Source organism: Podarcis bocagei, assembly GCF_964188305.1.
Source record: "Podarcis bocagei genome assembly, chromosome: 10".
In the NCBI taxonomy this organism is placed as follows: domain Eukaryota; kingdom Metazoa; phylum Chordata; class Lepidosauria; order Squamata; family Lacertidae; genus Podarcis; species Podarcis bocagei.
This window is the reverse complement of record NC_138135.1, coordinates 60,612,548-60,637,487: the sequence shown is the minus strand read 5'-3', so window position 1 is coordinate 60,637,487 and position 24,940 is coordinate 60,612,548. Positions and strand designations below refer to the sequence as shown.

The following is a 24,940-nucleotide window of genomic DNA, read 5'->3' as shown; positions in this document are numbered from 1 at the left end:
TGCCGGAGAGGGTTCCTCCGCCACTGGCTACAGGCACTGCATTAACTCTTCTGCTCCCATGTTGTACGCTACCATTGAAGATGTTTTTTATAATAGGTTGGGTGTCATCAAAGAGTCGTTCAGGCATCTCTGTGCCTTATGTTTGCATGTAATGTGGACACATCCACAGTGTGTAGTGTCAGGATGGGTGTGGGGAGGGGTGGCAACTTGGCCAGGGATATTGTGGGGAAAATTTTATTATTATTATTTATTGAACTCTAAAGGTTCTCTGAGTGACTTAATAAATGTATTACACCACTGGGATAGCTCAGTTGGTAGAGTTTGAGACTCTTAATTTCAGGGTTGTGGCTTCGAGCCCCACTTCAGGCAAAAGATGTCTGCAGCTCAGGGGGTTCAATTAGACCCCCCGTGGTCTCTTCCAGATCTACCATTCTATGATTCTGTGATATGTTATAAGATGTTAATGTTCTGTACAACATGTAACCCCTACAAAAAGCCCACCATAACAGCAGTACAAAACTGCCACAGCCCACTAACAATAAAACAAAACAATGCTCAGCAGTTTTAAGAACAGGAATCAGCACCCTAGCCCAGAAGTCCCTCACCACGTCAACCCATAAATTTTGATTGTTTCTTTGATCTCCCCATCTATCACCCCAAAAAGTCCGGCCTCCAGGCCAGCTGCTGCCTATCAGTTGGGGGGGGGGGGTTTCCTCCAGGGATGATCTGGCAAGCTGTTTTCTCCTTGCAGTGAGATCAACAGCAAATGCAGATAATTTGATTCTTCAACTCCTGTGCTGTGGAATCCGCTGTGTGCACATAGGATCATTAATGCATTACGCCACTATTAGCCCACATGTAGTGTTCGCCAGGATCCTGAGTTAAGAGTTAAGAACACACTTGGGCTGCACTAGACAATTGTATAAGAAGCTTGAAAAGCAAGTTCAATGCCATACCATTCATCTTAACCACCTTCGGTTTATTTTAATGGGATAAATACAAACTTGCCCAAACATAAATTTGTTAAGTCCATCTGCTTTGTGCTACAAACTCCCCGAATATAGTTAATCTTTCATTATGCCATCTGCCACATAGGATGATTTTTAATTACAGAACCAATATAGGAGAATTGTGAAAGCTCTTCCATCCTGGGAACTTGAGTTTTCAGATGGAGGTAGCAACTCTGTAGGGAAGTAGAAATGCTGTGCTTGCTTACAGGGGCCTCGAGAGATTGCCGCCGCCACAACGCTTGCTTTTTAATGCATTTGGAATTTGAATATTGTCATTTATTTTGTTGCAGATGGGGAACTCAAGGGGATTTCACCACCACACATCCACGGCCTGTCGTCAAAGTGAAACTTTTCACAGAATGTACCGGGGTTCTGGCACTGGAAGATAAGGAGCTAGGAAGGGTAAGCGCTCACATAATTTTCAAGAGTTTAAGATGCTTATAAAGGGCATGATGACTGGAGGCTTTTGGGGAGCTGAACCTCCTGAATGTTGATCAGTTTTCAACCGTGGTGCTCAAGTGAAACTACCCTTTATTTGCGACCTTGGTGATACATACGCTTTAAGTATTCTATGTTTGCAATTTGACTTTCTGTTACCATACAAGGGTAAGAAGCTAAAGACAGACCTTTCAATGGGTAAAAGACAACCTGGTGTTAATTGCTGATTTTAAGCTTCCACTGTTGTTTAATGCTGACTATTGGAAGCCTTTTATTTTGGTCAGAGTTTGAGACACAAAGATAAAGTTATTACCTCAAGCTTACGCCGCATCCGAGACAATCTCTATGCAGCAACCAGTGTGTGGGCTTTAATCCAGTCTCTGTTCCGAAGTGTCTGGGTAGTTTGTGATGCCATATTGAAAGCGAAACAAAACTCCACCAATATCACAAAAGTTGGTAGAATAAGATGTCTCGAATATCATTGTATCTAGTAAATTGAACGGAATCTGGTCCGGAAGTGCGTTTGACTTCCAAAATGTTCGGAAACCAAGGTGCGGCTTCTGATTGGCAGCCAATCGGAAGCCACGGAAACCTTGCCGGACATTTGGGTTCCAAAAGAACGTCTGCAAACCAACACTCACTTCTGGGTTTGCAGCGTTCTGCAGCCAAAGCGTACGAATGCCAAGGCATTTGGTTCCCAAGCTACGACTGTATTAAAATGATGTGTTATTTATCATCCTTTGCCAGGATGCTTCACAGCAGGGTTTGATTCTTTCCAGTGGCAAGGAGATCCATAATGTGAATCTGCCAGTAAGAAAGCATTCTCGATAGATAGGTGCATGGTATTCTTTTAAAAAAGAGGATTCATTCAGTTGAGTTTACAAAGGAAAAGGGGTTTTTTCTTAGTGCAGGGATGGAGAACCACAGATCCAGGGGCAAAATACAACCCCCCAGGCTTCACTGTCCTGCCCCAGAGCCCTTCCTGGGCCACCCCCTCCCTGTTCTTGCTCTGAACAAAGAAAGAGAGAAGAGAGCGTCTGAATTTCCCAGGAATGGCTGGATTTTGACAGCAAAGGCAACACAGACGCTCCTGACATTTCCCTCTCATGAATTTGTGAGGTTTATTGCCCACTTCTAACTATCAAAAAGGAAGAGTTGAGCTGTGATATTCCAGTTCGGAACACTGTGTCCACGTAATGGTTTAATGATGCGATCTTAGCTGTTGCACATTAATGGATGGCTTTTTCATCTGGAAATTTCTTTTACAGCAATAAAAAATCATTTGAGTTCCTCGGAGCCCAGTGGCTCCTAATGACAAGTTACCTAATGAAAGGCTCTGCTTTTCTCCCTGCTCTGAAAAGTATTACCTTTATTTCCTCGCCACTTAGTGATTTGAATTATGCCTTTTTTATTATTATCTGTGAAATCTCTATAGGCATTCAGTGGTAAATCTTCAAAATTCTGAACTTCATTCCAGACAAGCGAGTCCCGTTGTAAGTAGGGAAAGCTTAGTCTAATTCATCATGCGTCATTTTGAAAAGATGCTTCTTCACTTGAATCAGAACTATGTTTTCAACACTCTTACCTGTTCTGCATTAAATTATGTCACAACTTTCGATCTGTATGCAAAATACATGTTGCAAAGCCAGTTTAAATATTTCTTAATCGTTCCAACACTTGGCTGGCTGCCATCCAATGCCTTATTGGACTGTTTTTGTTTTTATTCTCTTTTGTGTGTGTATTTTGTCTTTTTATATTGTGATTTTATGTTGCGACCACCTTGAGATCTGTGGATATAGGGCAGTATACAAATAATAATAATAATAATAATAATAATAATAATAATAATAATAATAATAATTAATAATAATAATGCTCTCTAAGCATTGTTATCATTGGCAGATAAATAATACTAATGCTTTAGCTAAAGCTTGGGTACTAGATTTGCTTCAGAAGTGTGTGCCTGAAAATTTGCTTGACTAAGGAAATGTGACTAAAAATAAAGGTGTAAATCATGATATAATAATAATAATAATATATCATTTATACCCCGCCCATCTGGCTGGGCTTCCCCAGCCACTCTGGGCGGCTTCCAAAAAAATATTAACATACTGTGATACATCAAACATTAAAAGCTTCCCTAAACATGGCTGCATTCACATGTCTTCTAAAAGTCTGGTAGTTGTTGTTCTCTTTGACATCTGGTGGGAGGGTGTTCCACAGGGCGGGTGCCACTACCAAGAAGGCCCTCTGCCTGGTTCGCTGTAACTTGGCTTCTCTCAGCAAGGGAACCGCCAGAAGGCCCTCAGCGCTGGACCTCAGTGTCCGGGCTGAACGATGGGGGTAGAACAATTACTTTTGATTACTTGTTGCAATAGAATCAATTGTAATATCATTTGATTTGTAATATACAAATCAATTGTATATGTAATGTTATTGGACTCCAACTCCCATCATCCCTGATACTGCTGGGAATTGGAGTCCAACAATAAGCAGAGGTTCTCCATTCCTTATTTATGGCATTACCAATATAAGGCTATTTACCTTCTTCCCTCAGCCCTCTGTCTCTAAAAAAAGAGAGAGAGTGAGAAATCCATGTCTGGCACTATGCTTGATAAATCAGATTGTGTAATCATGCATAGTGGTATTTTTCTGATAAGTTTTCCATTTTTATATATATATATAAAGGGACCTTTATTACTTGAGTGCTTTTTGTTGACTGTTTTTATATATTGAGGCACGCATCTTTCCTCAGCGCCGAATTGAATGTTTTATTGTATAACAGAGCATTAGATGGGAAGAGATTTAGAGATGGAAGAGATTGCATTCAGTATGGTAAGAAAGGTAATGAAAATAATGGACAATGAATATGGGAGTCTGAAATGAATAAGAAGGGGAAAGTTTACAAGATACTCATTTTGCTTGCTGATCCCATCTGATAAGAGGCAGATGAGTGATAAGATCCATACAGTCATTATTGGAAGGAAGGGAGTAGGTGGTGCTGTGGTCTAAACCACTGAGTCTCTTGGGCTTGCCAATCAGAAGGTCGGCAGTTTGAATCCACGCTACAGAGTGAGCTCCCGTTGCTCTGTCCCAGCTTCTGCCAACCTAGCAGTTTGAAAGCACGCCAGTTCAAGTAGATACATAGGTACCAGTTCATCAGGAAGGTAAACAGCGTAAAGGAGTTAATGTATTAGAAAGAGGATTTTGGAGAACTGTTACAAAGGTGTCACAATGAAATTCAGTTGGGGGGGAATTGAGGAAGTCAGACTACAATGAAAGTTAACTTGGATTTTGGAAGTATTGACTGTTTTTATTCTTTTTTCTTTTTCTTTTTTCTTTTAGTATTGTAAGATGTTTTGTTTTGTGTTTTTTATATGTTATATTTGTTCTAAACGTGGAAAATCAATTTGAAGAAGAAAAAAGGAAGGTAAACGGCATATCCATGCACTCTGCCATCAGTCTTGGTCTCCCATTGTGCCAGAAGCGATTTAGTCATGCTGGTCACATGACCTGGAAAGCTGTCTGTGGACAAACACTGGCTCCCTTGGCCCGAAAGCAAGATGAGTGCTGCACCCCATAGTCGCCTTAGACTGGACTTAACCATCCAGGGGTATTTTATCTTACCTTTTTTACCTTTATTGGAAGACAACCACCCAAGTTTCATCCTATTGTTCAGATGTTCTTAACGAATGTGTCTGATCATTGAATCAGATCAGTGTTAAATGTTAAGGGAAGTTTTTAACTAAATGAATATTTTTAACCCTGTTGATTCAATTGATTGGTCCTCTTTTTCTGTTTCACATATATGTACTTTATGTTTCTGTCATGATGGCTCAAAACAACAATATGAACTTTGCTTGACTTGATCATTGCAAGTTCCTGCTAATCATCTGCCCATCTGCACGGCAGAAAAGAATAGGAGCAGAACCTGTTTGGTGTTCACTGTTTACATTGCCCCTCGATAATAATAATAGTTGTTGTTATTTATTTATACCCCAGACAGGAAGAATTTCCTGACAGTAAGAGCTGTTCGACAGTGGAATTTGCTGCCAAGGAGTGTGGTGGAGTCTCCTTCTTTGGAGCTCTTTAAGCAGAGGCTTGACAACCATATGTCAGGAGTGCTCTGATGGTGTTTCCTGCTTGGCAGGGGGTTGGACTCGATGGCCCTTGTGGTCTCTTCCAACTCTATGATTCTATGATTCTATGATTCACTCTGGGCGGCTCCTAACAGAATATTAGGTAAAGGTAAAGGGATCCCTGACCATTAGGTCCAGTCGTGACCGACTCTGGGGTTGCAGTGCTCGTCTCGCTTTATTGGTCGAGGGAGCCGGCGTATAGCTTCCAGGTCATGTGGCCAGCATGACTAAGCTGCTTCTGGCGAACCAGAGCAGCACATGGAAACACCGTTTACCTTCCTGCCGGAGCGGTACCTATTTATCTACTTGCACTTTGACGTGCTTTTGAACTGCTAAGTTGGCAAGAGCAGGGACCGAGCAACGGGAGCTCACCCCGCCGCAGGGATTCAAACTGCTGACCTTCTGATCAGCAAGTCCTAGGCCCTGTGGTTTAACCTACAGTGCCACCCGCATCCCCAACAGAATATTAAAAGCATGATAAAAGATTGAACATTAAGAACTTCCCTAAACAAGGTTGCCTTCAGAGGTCTTCTAAAAGTCATATAGCTGTTTATTTCCTTGACATCTGATGGGAGGGTGTTCCACAGGGTGGGTGCCACTACTGAGAAGGCCTTCTGCCTGGTTCCCTGTAACCTCACTTCTCACAGTGAGGGAACTGCCGGAAGACCCTCAGAACTGGACCTCCATGTCCGGGTAGAATGATAGGTGTGGAGATGCTCCTTCAGCTATACTGGGCTGAGACTGTTTAGGGCTTTAAAGGTCAGCACCAACACTTTGAATTGTGCTCAGAAACGTACTCGATATGATGTTAGCCCAAAATCCACTTATGCAGTGTGGTATTTTCATGGGGCATGTGAAATATTACTTTAGAACATCCAGGTGTTGGCAAATACTTATACTGGAGGCAAGAAAGGCTTCTGTGCAGGTATCCTTTGGAGGCAGATCATATGTTATAGCATTGTGTGCAAAACAGAAGCAGTGAGCAACTAATTTTCCTAATTTCTTGTGAAATGTGCACAGACATGTACATCTCACTCACAGTGAGTTCTGTGTGCTCTGTGATTCCAGACTGGATGAGATGCGTTTAATTCCGCATCTCAGTTCTTAAAGCACAAACCAATAGTATGAGTTACTCCCTCTTCATTCTTTGTTCCTCCCTAGTGTATAAACTGCTTCAAATCCACCATAGTTGGCAAATATCATAAGACCTGTAGCTTCACTTTAACAGCATACATAGTAAGTATATACAGTGGTACCTTGGTACTCAAACGCCTTGGTTCCCCAAACGCTGAAAACCCAGAAGTAAGTGTTCCAGTTTTCGAACGTTTTTCAGAAGCCGAATATCCGATGCGGCTGTCAGCTCTTGTTTCCAGGGCACCTGCACCAATCAGAAGCTGTGCCTTGGTTTTTGAACATTTCAATAGTCAAATGGACTTCTGGAATGGATTAAGTTTGGCACTTTTGTTTTTGCTATTTATTTTGAGGCATTTTCAGTTAATTTGTTTTTGTGACTGTGTGGAATGCAGTTCAGCTACTGATTGATTGATTGATTGATTGATTGATTGATTGTGTGAAGAAAGGGATAAAAGCCCCCCATCCAAACAATAACTATCATCAGTGCAGGTATGAAAAAAATAATTTTAATTTTTATCATCTACAATACTGTCTTATTTATTTTATAGTACAGTACATTGATTATTGCTTTCAGTTTATGAATCAATGGTCTTGTTAGATAGTAAAACTCATGTCAAATTGCTGTTTTGGGGGTTGTTTTTAAAAGTCTGAAGCGAATTAATCCATTTTGCATTACTTTCTATGGGAACACATGCCTTGGTTTTGGAATGTTTTGGTTTTGAAACAGATTTCCGGAATGTATTAAGTTTGAGAACCAAGGTACACTGTACGATCAATAAGGTTTATAGTTTTAATGCTGGCATTAAATAGGGTTTATTGGTTCTAGAAATGTCTGCTGCTTTTATTGCTGAGAAGCTTTTAGCCCAAATATCTGACCTAAAGGAGCTTTGGCCACATAACTGTCAGGACTTGATGAGGAATGTGTGAGTTGATCAACAGGGAAAAGGAGTGAGACATATATACCGGTACTTAAGTAGCTAACCCTTCATTGATAGAATAGTGCAAGTGAAATGTGTGGAATTTTGAGTTGTAATGGCAATGGGGGGGTGTGAGTTGGGAACAGAGTTAACGTTTAACTTGTTTGGCAATGACTGAGATTTTTAAACTGTGTGCATATTCTAGCTTTCATGTACATAAAAACATCAGGATTTGTTTGACAGAGGCCAGTTGCAAAGGTAATCTATGTATGAAGTCCATTTTTAAAAATGCGTTCTTGCGTTTGAATCAGGAATGCTAATTTCCTAGTCCCAAAGATTCATTTCATTCCTTTTTTTGTCATGTTCTGTCCTTTGAATATCAAATATTCAAGATTACTAATTGAAAGTGACAGCCATTGTACTTGCTTAACACACAAGTGAATACAATGTGGGAGCAACAGGTGGTGTTTGACTACAGCGACTATCTGAGTATAAAGATAATTCATCCTTGTTCTAGTGATTATTCAATTAAGAAAAGAAAAACTTATTATTCTTCCTTAGCTGCTCGTCAAATCCTAAAGCAGTTTGTATAACATGTTATCTTTTATGGAGAAGATACTGCCTCAGTTCTATAATTGCTTGTAGAAATCTTAAAATAACTTGCTGGCTCATCTTGTCATTAAAAAGAAGAAGAAGAAGATCCAACTTCTTCATTATTATAAGTGCTCTTCTTTGTTGGAACTGGTATTGCTGTTTCGTTTCTCTTATTTCCAAATTGGACAGTGAAGGTTGTGTTTCCCCACCCACCTCTGCCCCCAAACCCTCTATTTTTTTCATCCCACAAGTTCAAACTTTCCAGCAGTGTTTTAATCTGGGTGTAGGACCTTGAATGGCCGAGTTTTGCTCATCCAAGCTGGTCAAGTACTGTATTTTTCGCTCCACAAGACACACGTTTTTCCTCCTAAAAAGTAAGGGGAAATGGCTGTGCGTCTTATGGAGCGAATGTGTGGTCGATCGCTGGCTCCCTTTCTGGCCCTGCCCCCTTGCCCACACCTCCATTGTTGAATGTTCTGCAGATGGAGGCTGTTTGTTTCCCCAGCGACATGTCACTGGCTGATTAGATTATCTGTCTGGAAACTGTAGGCACGGCTCCCTTTCCTTTCCTAAAGAAGCTGCAGAACTGTGAGTTGAACCCCATAAAAACAGGATTTTTTTCCCCCTTTGCAAAGTAAGCTCAACAACTTTGAGCTGATCCTCAAAAAAGGGGCTTTTCCCCTTTGCAAAAGAAGCTGCACAACTGTGAGCTAATCCCCCAAAAATGAGGCTTTCCCCCTTTCCTCCTCTAAAAACTAGGTGCGTCTTATGGTCAGGTGCATCTTATGGAGAGAAAAATACGGTAATTCTTGTGAGACGGACCAGTATATCTTCCCTTGCCTCTAGCACCACAGGCCCCTGGCGTTCTCTAAATCAGGTCCTTCATACTCTACCACTTTCTCTCATCTAAATTCTATGCTAACATAAAATGAGCTCCAGCAACCTTCAAGGCCTGTCACCAGAATATGTGGTGTCTGTTTTTACAGAATATCTCTAAATATCTAGCCCTGTAGACATTTGAAAAGTGTACTGCTCATCTTCCAGTGTGGTGGCCTCTTCAGCGAGATTTCTTTTTCGCTGGTCTTCTCCTGTGACCCTCTCTCTCGTTCTGTCTTAGTGGCTTAGTTTGTGTCTCGGCTAGAGAATGGAAGCTGATGGCTGGCATTCATCTCAAGGAGATTGAGGTTATAACCTGTACGTTGAGATAAGAAAACATAAGCCATGGTAGACGTTTTTGCTTCCCCCCCACCCCGCCGCCCGCTCTCAGGTTCAGTCTATTGAATCTGCTGGAGCAGGTATAGGTCAAGAGGAAGCTGTGGTTGCTGAATTTGATCCAGGAGAAAATGCCGCTATTCCTTCTGCTTTCTGTCTCTAGCTCACAATCAGTAATTGGCGTGGGCTGAATGGTAATCGTGAATGCAAGTAGTGGTAAGAAAAAGGAGGTAAGGTGAAGGAGATGTACTGTATTGACACACTAATAGGGCAGAGTGAACGGGAGGGATAACAACGAAGTCCATCAATCTTTGCAAATATTTGTACAGCAGGGAATTGGGGCTGGTATCTAGAGTAGGAGGGACTCAAAACCATAGCTGTCAACCATCCCTTATTTGGCGGGAAAGTCCCTTATCCCAGCGCTGTGTCTTGCTGCTTTCCCTTATTGATGATGTCCCTTAAATTTCCCAGGTTTCAAAGGAAGCAGCTCTTCTCCCTCCCTCCCTGCCGGCCAGGGAGGCTCCAACTGTGTTGCTTGGCTGTGTTGCTCACCCAATAAGGAGTCTAAGAACAACTGGGGGGTGGAGCTTGCATGCCTTGTGCTGATCAAATCGGCCACGTTGCCTGGGGACTCGCTTTTGCTCAGCCCTTCCCAGTGGAGAGGTGACGGTGGTTTTCCTTGCTGCATCCCCTTTGCTGGGTTGCTGCACTGTGGGAACCACCGCTTGAGGCTTCATTTGGCTGCTGGCTGGGCTTTCTGCCTTTGGCTCGGAGGGGCTCAGAAGTTGAACATACCTGTGTTTGGAAAATCTCTTATTTTGGCTGGGCTGCTGATCCCTTATTTTTGAGGCTGCTGGTCCCTTATTTTCAAATCTGTAAGTTGACAGCTATGCTCATAACTGGAAGACCAGGAGTCCCCCTGGATTAGATGCTCACTGCTATCCTGGGTGAGAGAAGGTAAAGGAGGAAGTGCAGAAACCCAAGGACCCACTTCTGATCTCGCTATGCATAGTTATGAGGGCAGCGGCAGAAAGTCTAAAAGAGCCAAATCAAATTTATTTATTTGGTTGGTTTTTCAAATTAAAATTTTACAGAGATATATCAAACATAAATAGTAAAAAAAACCTAATAGGTTCTATTATTAATTATTTCCTCCAGCATCTTTTATGATGCTCCAAATCCTTTACCTCTTCCATTATGTCCAGAATTCAACCTTAAACTACAAGTGATATTCCAATCCTACTAACGAGTTTAACTATTTACAATTTTCCCCCATTCCTTATTAAAATTTTGGTCTTCCTGATTTCTGACTTCCAGTCATTTTAGCCATTTCAGCATAGTCCATTAACTTCATCTGCCATTCGCCTCTGGTAGGGACTTTATCTTCTTTCCATCTCTGGGCCAGTAACATCCATGCAGCCGTGGTCGCATACATAAATAGTCTTTTCTGCACCTTTGGGATTTGGGCACCTAGAATTCCTAAAAGGAAGACCAATTCCCATTGGTTAACTTATTGGTAACAGAACATGAGTTGTACAAAAATGAAAGCTTCATTACATTCTAAACTTGGTAAATGGTGAAAATTTGGACAACCTTGAAGCAGCTAAAACATACCTGGGTGGTCCAATTGAGAAAATCTCATATTATTATTTTTTTAGTTAGGGTTTGAAATATTCATTATTTACTGGCCACGGTACGAAGGAAATTCGGCAGAAATGTGAATGTAGAATTACCTTTATTGTACTATGAACTTCATACAATTTCTGGATTCATCTGCAATTGTTTTTACCTTTTTTGTTCTATCACTTATTAATATATTTAAACCCATTTTAACCACTTTTTTTGCAAAATTAAGAAATTATTGTCCCAATACATCAGCCCTTACCCATACATATAATAACAGAAAAGCTAAAATCAGAGATATTGCAGTTTCATAAATGGCAAAGAAAGTGTGTGTGTGTGTGTGTGTGTGTGTGTGTGTGTGTGTGTGAGTGAATGACTAACACAGGACCAGCCAATCAAAGCCCTGCTTAACTAAAAAACTATGGAGGTGGCCTTGTTATTGGCCCAGGAGCTGGCCATTCAGTGATGGGTAAATCCAGCTTCTGATGCAGACCTGAAGAACTTATTCCTCCTAATCTTGAGTTCAAGGGGAAAGATCATTATGCACCTTAAATGTGGACAGTGTGCATGCGCTGAAAGAGCATATAACTATATGTATCTTTTGGGCTTCAGATTTTCATCTTAAAAATATTGAGGAGTGGGCGATGTTTCCTCTGACTCAGCCTTTGGAATCAGAGAAACAATTCACAAAGTTTAGCACGTTCTTGATATAAGGAGCTGGACGTAATTGAGAGGAAAAGAATCGCACCATTACTCACAAGTCCTTTGCTAGGAATGTATAATCCAAAAAGAAGAAAGGTGTTGCGGGAGGGCAAGGGAGGAAACCAACCTGAAATAAATCCGCTGGTTTATTTATTATAGATGAGTGAGAAATCTTCAAGAAATGCCTTGCTTGGGATTCTGTTAGCGTAAGCAAAAAGAATCATTTGAACTTGTTAGAATCCTTGTGCCGCATCCTAATGCCTCATCTTAATATTGCCGTTTCGTTACTTACTTAGTTCCTTTTATAAATTTGCTTCCTGTGAAACATCTCAAAGCCATTTAATGACAAAAACTGATACAGAAGTGTTAAGGTGAAAATCATTCTTTGAAATGGTTCGTGTGTTCTGGAAAACCTTCACACCTCTATATCCTCTTTCCCCCTCTGGCCATATTGTCTCCAAATGTGGTGTTAAAGCAGTAATGTCGGTCTGGGGTTTGTCAAGCTGTGCAGCATTGCAGGTGTGCATTCGGAGCAGGGCAGAGAAAGCATTGCTTCAAAACATTTTCAGTTGCCACATGGCAGTGAATTAGAGCATAACTGGGAACTTCCGTGGGAGACGGACGGCTCCCAGTCTGGATTTTATGTTGATAAAAGCTTGGGGGCAGCAACAGCCAAAGCAGCAATCTGGAGAGAGAGTCACTTAGGATATGGTTACCAGATGTCCCTGTTTCCCGGGGACAGTCTTACAAATCTTTCCCTGGACAAACTCCCTCCCCGGAATCTCCCCAGATTTCATTTAATGTCCCCAGATTTATAGTTTAAGTGCTGTAGATTTATTAGTAGGGAATGAATGTTGTGTGATTGGTTCAACGGCACAAGACACATCATATGGGGCCTTCCTTTGAGGCAAAATGGTGGGTGCCACAGCAGCCAGCAGCTCCTGAAGCCAGCCAGAGGAATGGCTTTAGATCTAGTTACGGTAGATCGAATCTCACATTTCATCTCGTTCAGCCATTGAAAAATGCAAAATTCAGCCATCCGTACCCTCAGCAGCCAGTATTAAGGCTGTGCAATTAATATTTGGCATGATGTAGATCAGGGGTCAGCAAACTTTTTAGCCATGGGCCGGTCCACTGTCCCTCAGACCATGTGGTGGGCTGGACTATATTTTTTTGGGGGGGGAGGGGGAATTGAACGAATTCCTATGCCCCACAAATAACCCAGAGATGCATTTTAAATAAAAGGACACATTCTACTCATGTAAAAACACGCCGATTCCTGGACCATCTGCGGGCCGGATTTAGAAGGCAATTGGGCCGGATCCAGCCCCCAGACCTTAGATTGCCTACCCCTGATGTAGATCAGATATTTTTCCACATCGGTGTTGGGTGAGCGACTAGTTTTGTTGAATTGGAATATAACTTTTAAGTAACAAATGTCATTTTTAATATGGAAAAAAGGAATAGAATATTCTACAAAATATTTTAAATAAAGAAATTACAGGACTGTCTCCAGAAACTATTATTATATTTGCTATTTCGTGACAATGAATGAAGACTACAGAAGCTGCTCAATCCTGCAGCTGCTTGCTTTGGGGAATTAAGGTTGTTCAACATTATGCCTCAGAGGATGCACTTAATAGAAGAGGTTTTTTTCTATAGAGTCTGCTACTGGTGAGTATAAATGGTGACAGAGAGCAAGGCCTTCTCTGTTGTGGCACCTCAACTGTGGAACTCTCTCCTTCTGGAAGCACGAATGACAACATCTTTGGTTGTGCCGTCACCAAGCAAAAGCACACCTGGTGTTCTGGACCATTGGGGGGGGGGTAATAGTAGTGTTTCTCCTTAATACATGGGGGGGGGGGTTTGTATGCTGCTCTGTTTCACTGTGGCTGGTACTATTAATTATTGTGCTTTAATTGTTCTCTATGTTGTACAATATTTTCTCTATGTTAGAAACTGCACTCTATACAAAATTTCAAAGCGAAACAAATACTCCATGCCCTCTCATAATTTCATTTTATATCTTGTATAACCTGTTGTTTATAGCGGGGATAACTTGAAAACAGCGCATAGCCCCATCTTGAAAATGTTTGTATCGCTTGAAAGGTTGTTTTTCAGGCGCATTGAAGCTTTGAATTCATGAATGAAACAGGTTTGGTATCAAAGTGATCCAAAATGTGATGTTTTTGGGAAAATAAACTTGTCTGCTTTGAAGCTGGATGTGTTAAAATGAAGCTGAAGTCTTTAAAGATTTGCTTCTTCTATAATCCCCTTTCAAGCAGGAGAAAAGTGACAGAATCAGCTTCTGTACTGGCCAGAGCTTACAAGTCAATTGGTTAGAAGTTTTTCAGTGTGATAAACAGCTCTCATTGTGTTCTCCGCAGGTAGTATTGTATCCAACATCCAATAGCTCAAAGTCACCTGAGCTGCATAAAATGATCGTCCCCAAAAACAGCCAAGACTCTGATTTGAGGATAAAGCTGGCAGTGAGAATGGATAAACCGGCACACATGAAGCATTGCGGGTGAGTTTTGCAAGCAGCAAAATTTTAATTCTGTTTCTAGTGGACACATAGTTTTTGTTTGGTTTGTTTTTTCTTCTACTGTATAATCCGAAGGGTGGGGGGGAATTAAAGAAATAATGCAAGTATGACTAGAGGAAATGCAAGCTTTGTTTAAACAAAGAGTAACTTGTGGCTTGAATTGAATGTATAATAGAGTCATTTGAGGATCAAAAGCCGTCAGGGAAAACTAATGTATGCAAGAATGAATATTTGCTGGATTTTTAAAAGACGTGCTCTTGAATTTTGGCATTATGGTTTCCATCAAAGGTTTTTTTAAAAAAAAAACTTAAAATATCAAATATTCTTGTCTCTTGTGTATGGAAAAATTGCTACATGCAGTTATTTTCTATTGTAATTTTCTAAGAGTTTGAGATCTGCTCACCATTCCTCATTCCCTGTGAATAGTCTAAAACATTGGTTCCCAAGTAGCTAAGTATTGCAGACCTTTTTCAAAAGCCAAGCTATGGACCCCCTACTTCTGAAAGTGCGGACCACCAATTGGGAACCACTGGTTTAAAAAGATCATAGAATCATAGAATAGAATCATAGAATCATAGAATCATAGAGTTGGAATAGACCACAAGGGCCATCGAGTCCAACCCCCTGCCAAGCAGGAAACACCATCAGAGCACTCCTGACATATGGTTGTCAAGCCTCTGCTTAAAGACCTCCAAAGTAGGAGACTCCACCACACTCCTTGGCAGCAAATTCCACTGTCGAACAGCTCTTACTGTCAGGAAGTTCTTCCTAATGTTTAGGTGGAATCTTCTTTCTTGTAGTTTGGATCCATTGCTCCGTGTCCGCTTCTCTGGAGCAGCAGAAAACAACCTTTCTCCCTCCTCTATATGACATCCTTTTATATATTTGAACATGGCTATCATATCACCCCTTAACCTCCTCTTCTCCAGGCTAAACATGCCCAGCTCCCTTAGCCGTTCCTCATAAGGCATCGTTTCCAGGCCTTTGACCATTTTGGTTGCCCTCCTCTGGACACGTTCCAGTTTGTCAGTGTCCTTCTTGAACTGTGGTGCCCAGAACTGGACACAGTACTCCAGGTGAGCTCTGACCAGATGATTATTTGCATACCCGGGATCACCTCAGGTGGCAGGTGGAGGACAGTTTGAAGGGGCAGCAGATCTGTGCCCTGAGAAACATGCCACTCATTACCTCCTGTGCTTGTTGCCCCAGCTCTTCCGCCACTGCCCCTGTTTCTGTCCGGCCTCCTTTTTCCTTTCTCACCCCTTTAGCACAGTGGGGCTTCGCCAGGCCGTCTCCAGTTGCCTCAGGCAGAAGAGGTGGCGCCATTTTGTATTTTGTCCCAAGTAGCACAATGTCTGGGGCTGGCCCTGGCTGTTGCCCATACAGTGGTACCTCGGGTTACATACGCTTCAGGTTACAAACTCCGCTAACTCAGAAATATTGCTTCAGGTTAAGAACTTTGCTTCAGGATGAGAACAGAAATGGTGCTCCGGAGCTTAGGTGATGCTTCAGGTTAAGAACAGTTTCAGGTTAAGAACGGACCTCTGGAACGAATTAAGTACTTAACCCGAGGTACCACTGTAGTGCCTTGGCAACCAGTTTTTGAAATGAAGGGGGCATGGGAAAATCAGGTTGCGAGGTGACGGGAAAATCTCCCTGTTCGGGGGCAGGATAAAAAATTGCACTGGGCATGCCTCAGCTCTTGGGCCCACTCAAAGTAGCTCAATGGATCCTGCTCTAACAATAGTAGTAGTAAATAATAATAATAATAATAATAATAATAATAATAATAATAATAATAATAATAATTATTATTATTATTATTATTATTATTATTATTATTATTTATTTATTTATTTATACCCTGCCCATCTGGCTGGGTTTCCCCAGCCACTTTGGGTGGCTCCCAACAGAATATTAAAAATGCGGTAAAACATCAAACATTAAAAACTTCCCTAAACAGGTCTGCCTTCAGATGTTTTCTAAAAGTCAGATAGTTGTTTATTTCCTTGACATCTGATGGGAGGGCGTTCCACAGGGCAGGCTCCACTACCCTCTGCCTGGTTCCCTGTAACCTCACTTCTCGCAGGGAGGGAACCGCCCAACGGCCCTCGGAGCTGGACCTCAGTGTCCGGCCTGAATGTGTCAGGAGCTGAAGGAATCTGTGTGTGGCTGCCTCTTGTTGTGAACCACTGAACGACTTTCTCAGGGAAGAAATTTCCAGACTGACTCTGCCCACCCCAGGATCACTGCTAGAGCTTTATGGCCAGGAAGGAGTGGGAAGCCTTCATTTTTTTAACTTGCTAGGGGGTTTTTTTTTGCATCTGAGCAATATTATTTGGCGTGGTGGGATATAACTTTGGCACCACCCTCCCAACACCAGCAGCTTGCCACCATGGTAGTATAGCGTCAGGAACTGGCTGGATGAGGAAGAGTGTTGGGAGCTCCCCATCCGAGAGCCCCCCAGGGAGGGCACTGAAGACGACAACTTAAATCCTGGTGGTGGGGCACTGAAGAGCAGTCTGCGGAAGGGGCGAACTGAGAGGTGCTAGAAGCAGGGGGGTTGAGTCATCAAGGAGGGGCCAGGAGAAGTAGGGCCTTCCAGGACAGGGTTAGAGGCCGAGAGTCACAGGGTGAGGACAGACAAAGGAGAGTCAGAGGTTGCCCCTCTGCTACACAGCAGCAGGACAGTCCCATTCCTGATGGCTCACCTCCCCTGTGACAGCCCAGTTGAGGAGAGTCCTCCACGCTGCTGAGCAACAGGCCGGACAGGTCCAGAGCATAGCTGTCAAGCGTCCCTTATTTGGCGGGACAGTCCCTTATCCCAGCACCATGTCCCGCTGCTGTCCCTTATTGATGATGTCCCTTAAATAAGCTACTGAAGGTAATGGGGCCCTTTCTATGTCCAGCTGTCCTTTGTCAACAACAAAGTGTTGCTGTTTTTTGTGTGTGTTGAATATATGCTATATGGTAATTTATGGACCTAATAGGTATCTAAAGCCATTTGCATGCAACAAAATATGTATTTTATCAAAGTAATTGTTGATCTCTTATTTTGGCTGCTGATCCCTTATTTTCGAGGCTGCTGGTCCCTTATTTTCAAATCTGTAAGTTGACAGCTATGGCCCAGAGGAGGAGCTCACCCCCTCGACCCAGCCTTTGTCTGCTTGGGAAGGATCCAGAGTTATGGTTCCCAATGGGAAGGCAATTTGATTTTTAAGAGAGGCAATTCGAGAATGAGTTATTAACAGTGAATGGCCTTTTAGGCTTCCTCCACATGAATAGGAGCTCACTTTTTGAATGAGAAGAATTATGTGTCCCTGGGGGGGTCATGCATCAGGATTTTAGAGATGCTTAGGTGGGGCATGGCCAAAAAAAAGGTTGAGAACCACTGGTCAAGAGTGGAAGGCAGGAGGGGGAAGCTAGTGGTCAGTTTCAGCAACGTCTCAGCTGCGTTAAGGTGAACCAGAGGACTCTGCTGTTATTTTCTGTTAATAAAGAGCTAATTGCATTCTGTGCCTCCTGTGTGTGCCTGCTCTGTGCTTGACCAGGCTCCTTAACATCTCATTGACACATAGACAGGGCTCATGGACAGCAACAGTGAAATTAACCTTGAGTTCCTACCAGTGTGTCTGTGCAGCCCATGGTTTCTCCATTGCCTGTCTCAGCCCTGTTTCAGCTGCAGAGGTGGTTAGACGCCGCTACTGTTGTTGTTTAGTCATGTCCGACTCTTCGTGACCCCATGGAACAGAGCACGCCAGGCACTCCTGTCTTCCGCTGCCTCCCGCAGTTTGGTCAAACTCATGCTGGTAGCTTTGAGAACACTGTCCAACCATCTCGTCCTCTGTCGTCCCCTTCTCCTTGTGCCCTCAATATTTCCCAACATCAGGGTCTTTTCCTGGGAGTCTTCTCTTCTCGTGAGGTGGCCTCAGCTTCACAATCTGTCCTTCCAGTGAGCACTCAGGGCTGATTTCCCTAAGAATGGATAGGTTTGGTCTTCTTGCAGTCCATGGGACTCTCAAGCGTCTCCTCCAGCACCATAATTCAAAAGCATCAATTCTTCAGCGATCAGCCTTCTTTATGGTCCAGCTCTCACTTCCATACATCACTACTGGGAAAACCATAGCTTTAACTATACGGGCCTTTGTTGGCATAGTGATGTCCAGTATCCCTGCCAAGAAAACTCCATGGACAAAGACCCCGCTACTACTTGTTCCTAAACTCCAGTGTGTCCCCATGTTCTTGGTTACCCTTCAGTCCTGATTTGCTGTTTGCTTTCAGTGCCCTCCTTGTTCCTTCATCCTGCCTCCTAGTTTTGCCCCAGCCTCCCTCACCGGTGCCAAACACGGACCTGCCGGGCTCCCAGCTCATCTCAGCCTGCTGCCCACGGCCCGGCTCTGACGGGAACAAAAAGCCTCAGCGACGCTGTTCCCCACAGTTAAGTGTGAATGCCTTCACAGGCAAACGGCAATAATAATAATAAAAAAACTCTGCCTGCGAAGGAACAAACCGTTCCTTGTGTACCAAAACGAAAAGGTCACTGTATAAATAATTTATGGCAGGATTTTTAAAAATTTATGAAAAATACTATCTTTGAGCTCCAAGCGAGGGGAGCGGTTTCAAATGATTAGGATGTTACTGTTCTGCCTACAGTCCATGAACAGTACTGTTGCCCCTATCGAAGAGGACCTCCCTATATCCAGTGGTTTTAGAAAATCAGTTCCCAGGTTCTAATATTACCTTCCTTGGTAAGATGATCGAGAGTGTGCTAACCAGGTAGCTGCAGGTATGCCCAGAAGCAGATTATCTGGATGTGTTTCATTCTTGTTCCAGGCTGGTTTTAGCACTTGGCCACCCTGGTTATCCTTGGAGAGAGAGGAATGTGTATGGCCCTGTTGCTTTCCCTTGATCTCTGTGACTTTCAACACCATAGAACATGGTGCCCTTCTGGAATGATTCAGGGAATGGAGGCATTGTATTACAAAAAATAAAATTGTGGGTCTGTCTCCACCCCGTTCCCTTTAATTCCCCAATCTCACTCCAATCTTTAATTTCCAGTTATCACCTGATGAACGGAGATTAAATCTTGCTACCTACTCTGTGAAATTCGCAGCAGGAGAACAGGATCACACAGCCAGGGCAGGATCAAATCTTGTCCTCTCATCCATCAGCTAACATCTCCAGTGGCATCTTGTCAGGGGGCTGTCGGGAGAATGCAGGTCATCCACAGGTCAGGAGTATGACTTGAGACACAAAATGCAACTAGCTTTTACACACAAAAGTAAAAAAACAACAATGCAACAGAGCTCATCAGAACTAGTCTCCCCTAGTTGAAGACATTGCTGGAACTGGTGTCTGGCCCCTCCTTCCCTCTCTAGGCCCCTCAAACTCTACTCCTCCCAAGCAGCCATAGAGTGCGGCGACGGGAAGAGCTTCCTCTCTGGGCCTGTCTGGCCCATTGATCAGCAATATGCAGGACTCCTCATGTTCTGAGTGTCAGTGGAGGAGGAGAACTAGCAGGAATGGAGCTGTCCAGCTGCTGTCCAGCTGTAGAAGTAGCTTCTGCCTCCTCTTCACTGGTCTGCGCTCACACAAGACTCTTGGCACCCAGGCCTATCCTGGAATGGCTTCCTTCTTCCGTCCCCTCTGTGCTCACTAGAACATCCTCCTTCTACTACCTCCCAACTTGTCCCTTCAGCAGATTGGTCCCCACTGTCCTGGGTCCATGTCTCCTTTTGTGTCATCCCTGGTGGCGGTCACCCCTCTTGCTCATCCAGTCAGACCCTGACATGTCTGTGACTTGAAGTGTTTATGCTGGCCTTACATTGGTTCACTGGTACAGTTGTTTCTAGGCTGGGTTGCCCTGGGTTTAGTTGCCCATTCTCTGTCAACCTTCCGTCTGGACTACTGTAATGCTCTCTTTGCGGGGCTGCCCTTGGAAGAGGCCGCAGCTAGTGGAGCATGTGGCTGTTAAGCTGGCAAGTATGGCAGCCTGGTGGTACCATGTGTTCTGAAAGCTGAGCACCGGCTTCCCGTGAGCTTCCAGTCCCAATTCAGTCCCAAAGCCACAATCAGCTTGAGACTCAGGTAGCTAAAACAGTGCCGCCCGCAATATCAACCATCAGACTCTAGAGTCAAGCAGGAAAAAAGGGCTCTGTTAGTGGTGCTGCCTTTTGTGAAATGCCCTCCCTGGCGAGGTGCATTTGTCCCCCTCTAATATCTTTCATTTTTTAAAAAAATAATGTTTATTAAAGTTTCACAAACAATAAAAAGTTTCAGAAATTAAACATTAAAAAAACTACAAAAATGGAAAAATACAAAGACAAAACACGTAAAAAATACACAATAAAAACAGCGAAGAAAAGAAGAAAAGGAAAGAAAAGAAAAACCAAAAAGCAAAACAGAAAATAGGTTAGTATTTTCATATCTTATACTTCAATCACTAGTTTCTTGACCTCCTCACACCTCCCTTTTTGTATTCCAGTTCAAATATTTAATTCAGCAACTTACCCTATGGCATTTATCCTCACTCAAGATATTAACCTATTTTAAATATCAATTTTCCAATTGTCAATCCCTATTTACATTTTCTTAGAAATCTTTTTACCAATACCACTTATTTTCCATCAGACATCGTTTTAACCTTTAACATTCATCCCTTTAACATTCATTAATTTTACAGTATTTCTGTAGATAGTCTTTAAATTTTTTCCATTCTTCTTCCACCGACTCTTCTCCCTGGTCACGAATTCTGCCAGTCATTTCTGCCAATTCCATGTAGTCCATCACTTTCATCTGCCATTCTTCCAAGGTGGGTAGATCCTGTGTCTTCCAATACTTTGCAATGAGAATTCTTGCTGCTGTTGTAGCATACATAAAAAAAGTTCTATCCTTCTTTGGCACCAATTGGCCGACTATGCCCAGGAGGAAGGCCTCTGGTTTCTTCAGGAAGGTATCTGATATCTTTCAGGTGGATCTTCAAAGCACTCATTTTCACCCATGCATTTGACAACTGAAAGATACTGTTCCAGTGCATGGATAGTTCAGTTGGTTAAAGCATGATTTCTCATAACGCCAAGGTTGCAGGTTCCATCTTCATATGAGGCAGCTGCATATTCCTGCTTTGCAGGGGGTTGGACTCTATGTGGGGCTACCCGGAAACTACAACTAATCCAGAATGCAGCAGCTAGACTGGTGACTGGGGCGGCCGCCAAGCCCACATCTTGAAAGACCTACATTGGCTCCCACATTGGGTGGCCACGAAGCCCACATCTTGAAAGACCTACATTGGCTCCCAGTACATTTCCGAGCACAATTCAAAGTGTTGGTGTTGACCTTTGAAGCCCTAAACAGCCTCGGCCCAGTATACTTGAAGGAGCGTCTCCACCCCCATCGTTCTGCCTGGACACTGAGGTCCAGCACCGAGGGCCTTCTGGCAGATCCCTCATTGCGAGAAGCAAAGCTACAGGGAACCAGGCAGAGAGCCCGCCCTGTGGAACACCCTCCCATCAGATGTCAAAGAGATAAACAACTACCTGACATTCAGAAGACATCTGAAGGAATGTCTTCAGGGAAGTTTTTAATGTGTGACATTTTAATGTATTTTTAATCTTTGTTGGAAGCCGCCCAGAGTGGCTGGGGTAACTCAGCCAGATGGGCAGGGTACAAATATTTGTTATTATTGTTGTTGTTGTTGTTGTTGTTGTTGTTGTTGTTGTTGTTGTTGTTGTTGTTATCATCATCATCATCATCATCATCATGAATGATCCTCAGGGTCCCTTCCAACTCTACAATTCCATTATTCTAGCTGTGAGAGTATGTGGCTGTTTGACACATTTTTACATGCTGCTTTTATTTTCAGTAGTTTTGTTTTATCACTCTGGTGCTCACAGCCCTGGACTTCTTTGGGAGGAAGGGCAAGGAGTGAGATGAAATAAAATATTTGCTGTTTCAAGCATTTCAGCTAACTGCTTGGGACCCAAAGGGTGGATTGTGAAAGCCAACTTTGTTACATCAATTCTCCTGGCTTCGGCCAGGAAGATGGCATTTAATCTCAGTTGAGCATCAGTAGAGCTTGGATATCTAAAATACAGAAGAAGTCTAAAATGCATTGGGACTAACTGATAATATTAATCCCTGGGCACATGCATCCACTGAACAGATAAGCAGAAGCACTGGTTTTAACTCACTTAAGGTTAAGTGACTTCAATTAAGTGCAGTGTGTGGCTTAAAACAGAGTTAACCTTGGATTTATGGTAGTTCACAATGTGGTATTGTACGTACGGTATTGTCAACTACAGTATGTATGGTGTTACATGCTCTTGACTGCTGCTCATAGAACTGAGACCCGATATGCACTTTTAGAGTGTTGTACTAGAACCTGGTAAGGGGCGTGGGTGGTGCTGTGGGTTAAACCACAGAGCCTAGGACTTGCTGATCAGAAGGTCCGGCGGTTCGAATCCCCGTGATGGGGTGAACTCCCGTTGCTCGGTCCCTGCTCCTGCCAACCTAGCAGTTCGAAAGCAACACAGTGCAAGTAGATAAATAGGTACTGCTCTGGCGGGTAGGTAAACGGCGTTTCTGTGTGCTGCTCTGGTTCTCTAGAAGCGGCTTAGTCATGCTGGCCACATGACCCGGAAGCTGTACCCGGAAGCCAATAAAGCGAGATGAGCGCTGCAACCCCAGAGTCAGTCACGACTGGACCTAATGGTCAGGGGTCCCTTTACCTTTACTAGAACCTGGAGAGCAGGGTTCAAATCCCCACTCGGCCATAAAGCTCACTGGCTGACCTGGGGCCAGTCACCAGCTCTTAGTGTAAGCAACCTCACAGGGTTTTTGTGAGGATGAAATTGGGAGGAGGAGAAGATCCTTGTAAGATCCTTGAGATCCTTGTAAGATAAAGGTGACATATAAATATATTTAATAATAATATTAATAATAATAATAATAATAATAATAATAATGAAACACTACCATGCAGCTTTAAACAGCCATGGCTTCCTCAAAAGAACCCTGGATTTGTTAAAGTTGCTGGAAGCTGGAAGGAGACCCCTGTTCCCCTCACCAAACTACAATTCCCAGAGTTCCCTGGGAAGGGAGGATTGAGCATTAAACCACTGTGAGAATTACAGCTCTATTTGGGGTGGGGGGACCTCGAACAACTCTCCACACACTCAACAAACTACATTTCCCAGGAATCTTTAGGGGGAGCCATGACTGTTTAAAGTGATACTACTTTAGATGTAAAGTGCAGACAAGGCCGTGTGGACTTAAGGGGGAAAACATACTTCTTAGAACGGGTTCCTTCTAGCATGTATGCTATATGTGCATCTTGATTTGGAAGAAATGCCTAGCTTTGAAAGTAACATTACCTGAAAAATACGCTTGGCTGGATGGGTTATGTTTTAGCATAGCCTAGTGGCCATCAGCACATATTGCATCGTCAAGCCAAAATATTTTAAAAACTCATTAAAAGTGGCTAAATAAAATGAGCAAATACAGAGTTATTGACAAGGGAGGGGACAAACAAGAAAGCAAAGAGGAGGAAACATTCTTTATAAGTTTTAGTTGCTCTCAGTATATTTGTTTGCTTGTGCCTCAGGTGTTTACTACTAACTTAAGAGGCACACAAACCTGCTAAGTCATACTAGCGGTTCATACAATTCAGTATTATCTGCTTTGAGAGAGGCAGCAGCTCTAGTTAAATATGTTAAGTTAAATTGATTAGAGAAGCTTGCAAATAACAGATAGGCTTAGGATTTAATCAGGTAATGGGATGAATTAGTATGCTTAATACTGAATTGGAAAGGAAAACAAAAAGATGTTAAGTGATTAAGTTAATTTTATAAGAGTAGTGGTTTTGGAAAACCGTTAAAATGATATACACTGAAATTCAACCAGGGGGATACGAGGAAGTCACTTTACAATGTTACTAAGTTTGATTTAAATACGGTAGAGATTTATGTTTGTTTGTTTGTTTGTTTGTTTGTTTAAAAAACATTTGGAAAATCAATTTAAAAAATTTGGGGGGGAAAACAAGAGAGGCAGCAGCTTTGCAGGGTCTGAGCAGACCCTTTCCTGGCTGTTTCAAACCCTTTGTTTGGAGGTTAATATGAGCTGATCTGCTGATCTGTGGGTTATATTATTCATTTTTGCAGGGGTGTGGATTTTGCAAACATCTTGGATTTTTGTTTTTGTTTTTTTAATTTTAAAGTGTAAATCAATTAAGGCTGTGTGCATCTTTTGTTTCCAGCTGTGAGAAAGTCAATCAAGCCTTGCCACAGATTGCATTGGGAATTCCAATCATTTCTGAGAATGGAATCTCTACAGTTTCCTAATACGTCTTTGCTCTGTTTTTTAAAGCTGCGAACCCTGCAAACACTCATGGCAAAGTGTGCCAAGCCTTTGTCACGAGAGGGCAGCCTCTTCATCAGATCTTATGGTGTGGGCGAGATGATACTGGTGACCGGGACGGGGTGCACTTTAGATGCCCTGTACCTAAGCCATTTTTAGGGACGCGGGTGGTGCTGTGGGTTAAACCACAGAGCCTAGGACTTGCCGATCAGAAGGTCGGCGGTTCAAATCCCCGCGACGGGCTGAGCTCCTATTGCTCGGTCCCTGCTCCTG

General features: G+C 42.9%; 1 protein-coding gene across 13 annotated transcripts in view; it reads left to right on the top strand.

The window, feature by feature from the left end:
* The window catches only part of CADPS2 (calcium dependent secretion activator 2), a 356,172-nt gene that overhangs the window by 165,888 nt on the left and 165,344 nt on the right, over positions 1–24,940 (top strand). For all 13 annotated transcript variants that reach the window (XM_081211433.1, XM_081211428.1, XM_081211431.1 and 10 more), the window contains exons 7-8: positions 1,301–1,412; positions 14,157–14,296. In XM_081211433.1, the coding sequence (XP_081067559.1) occupies positions 1,301–1,412; positions 14,157–14,296 (252 nt within the window). The remainder of the gene's footprint in view (positions 1–1,300; positions 1,413–14,156; positions 14,297–24,940) is intronic.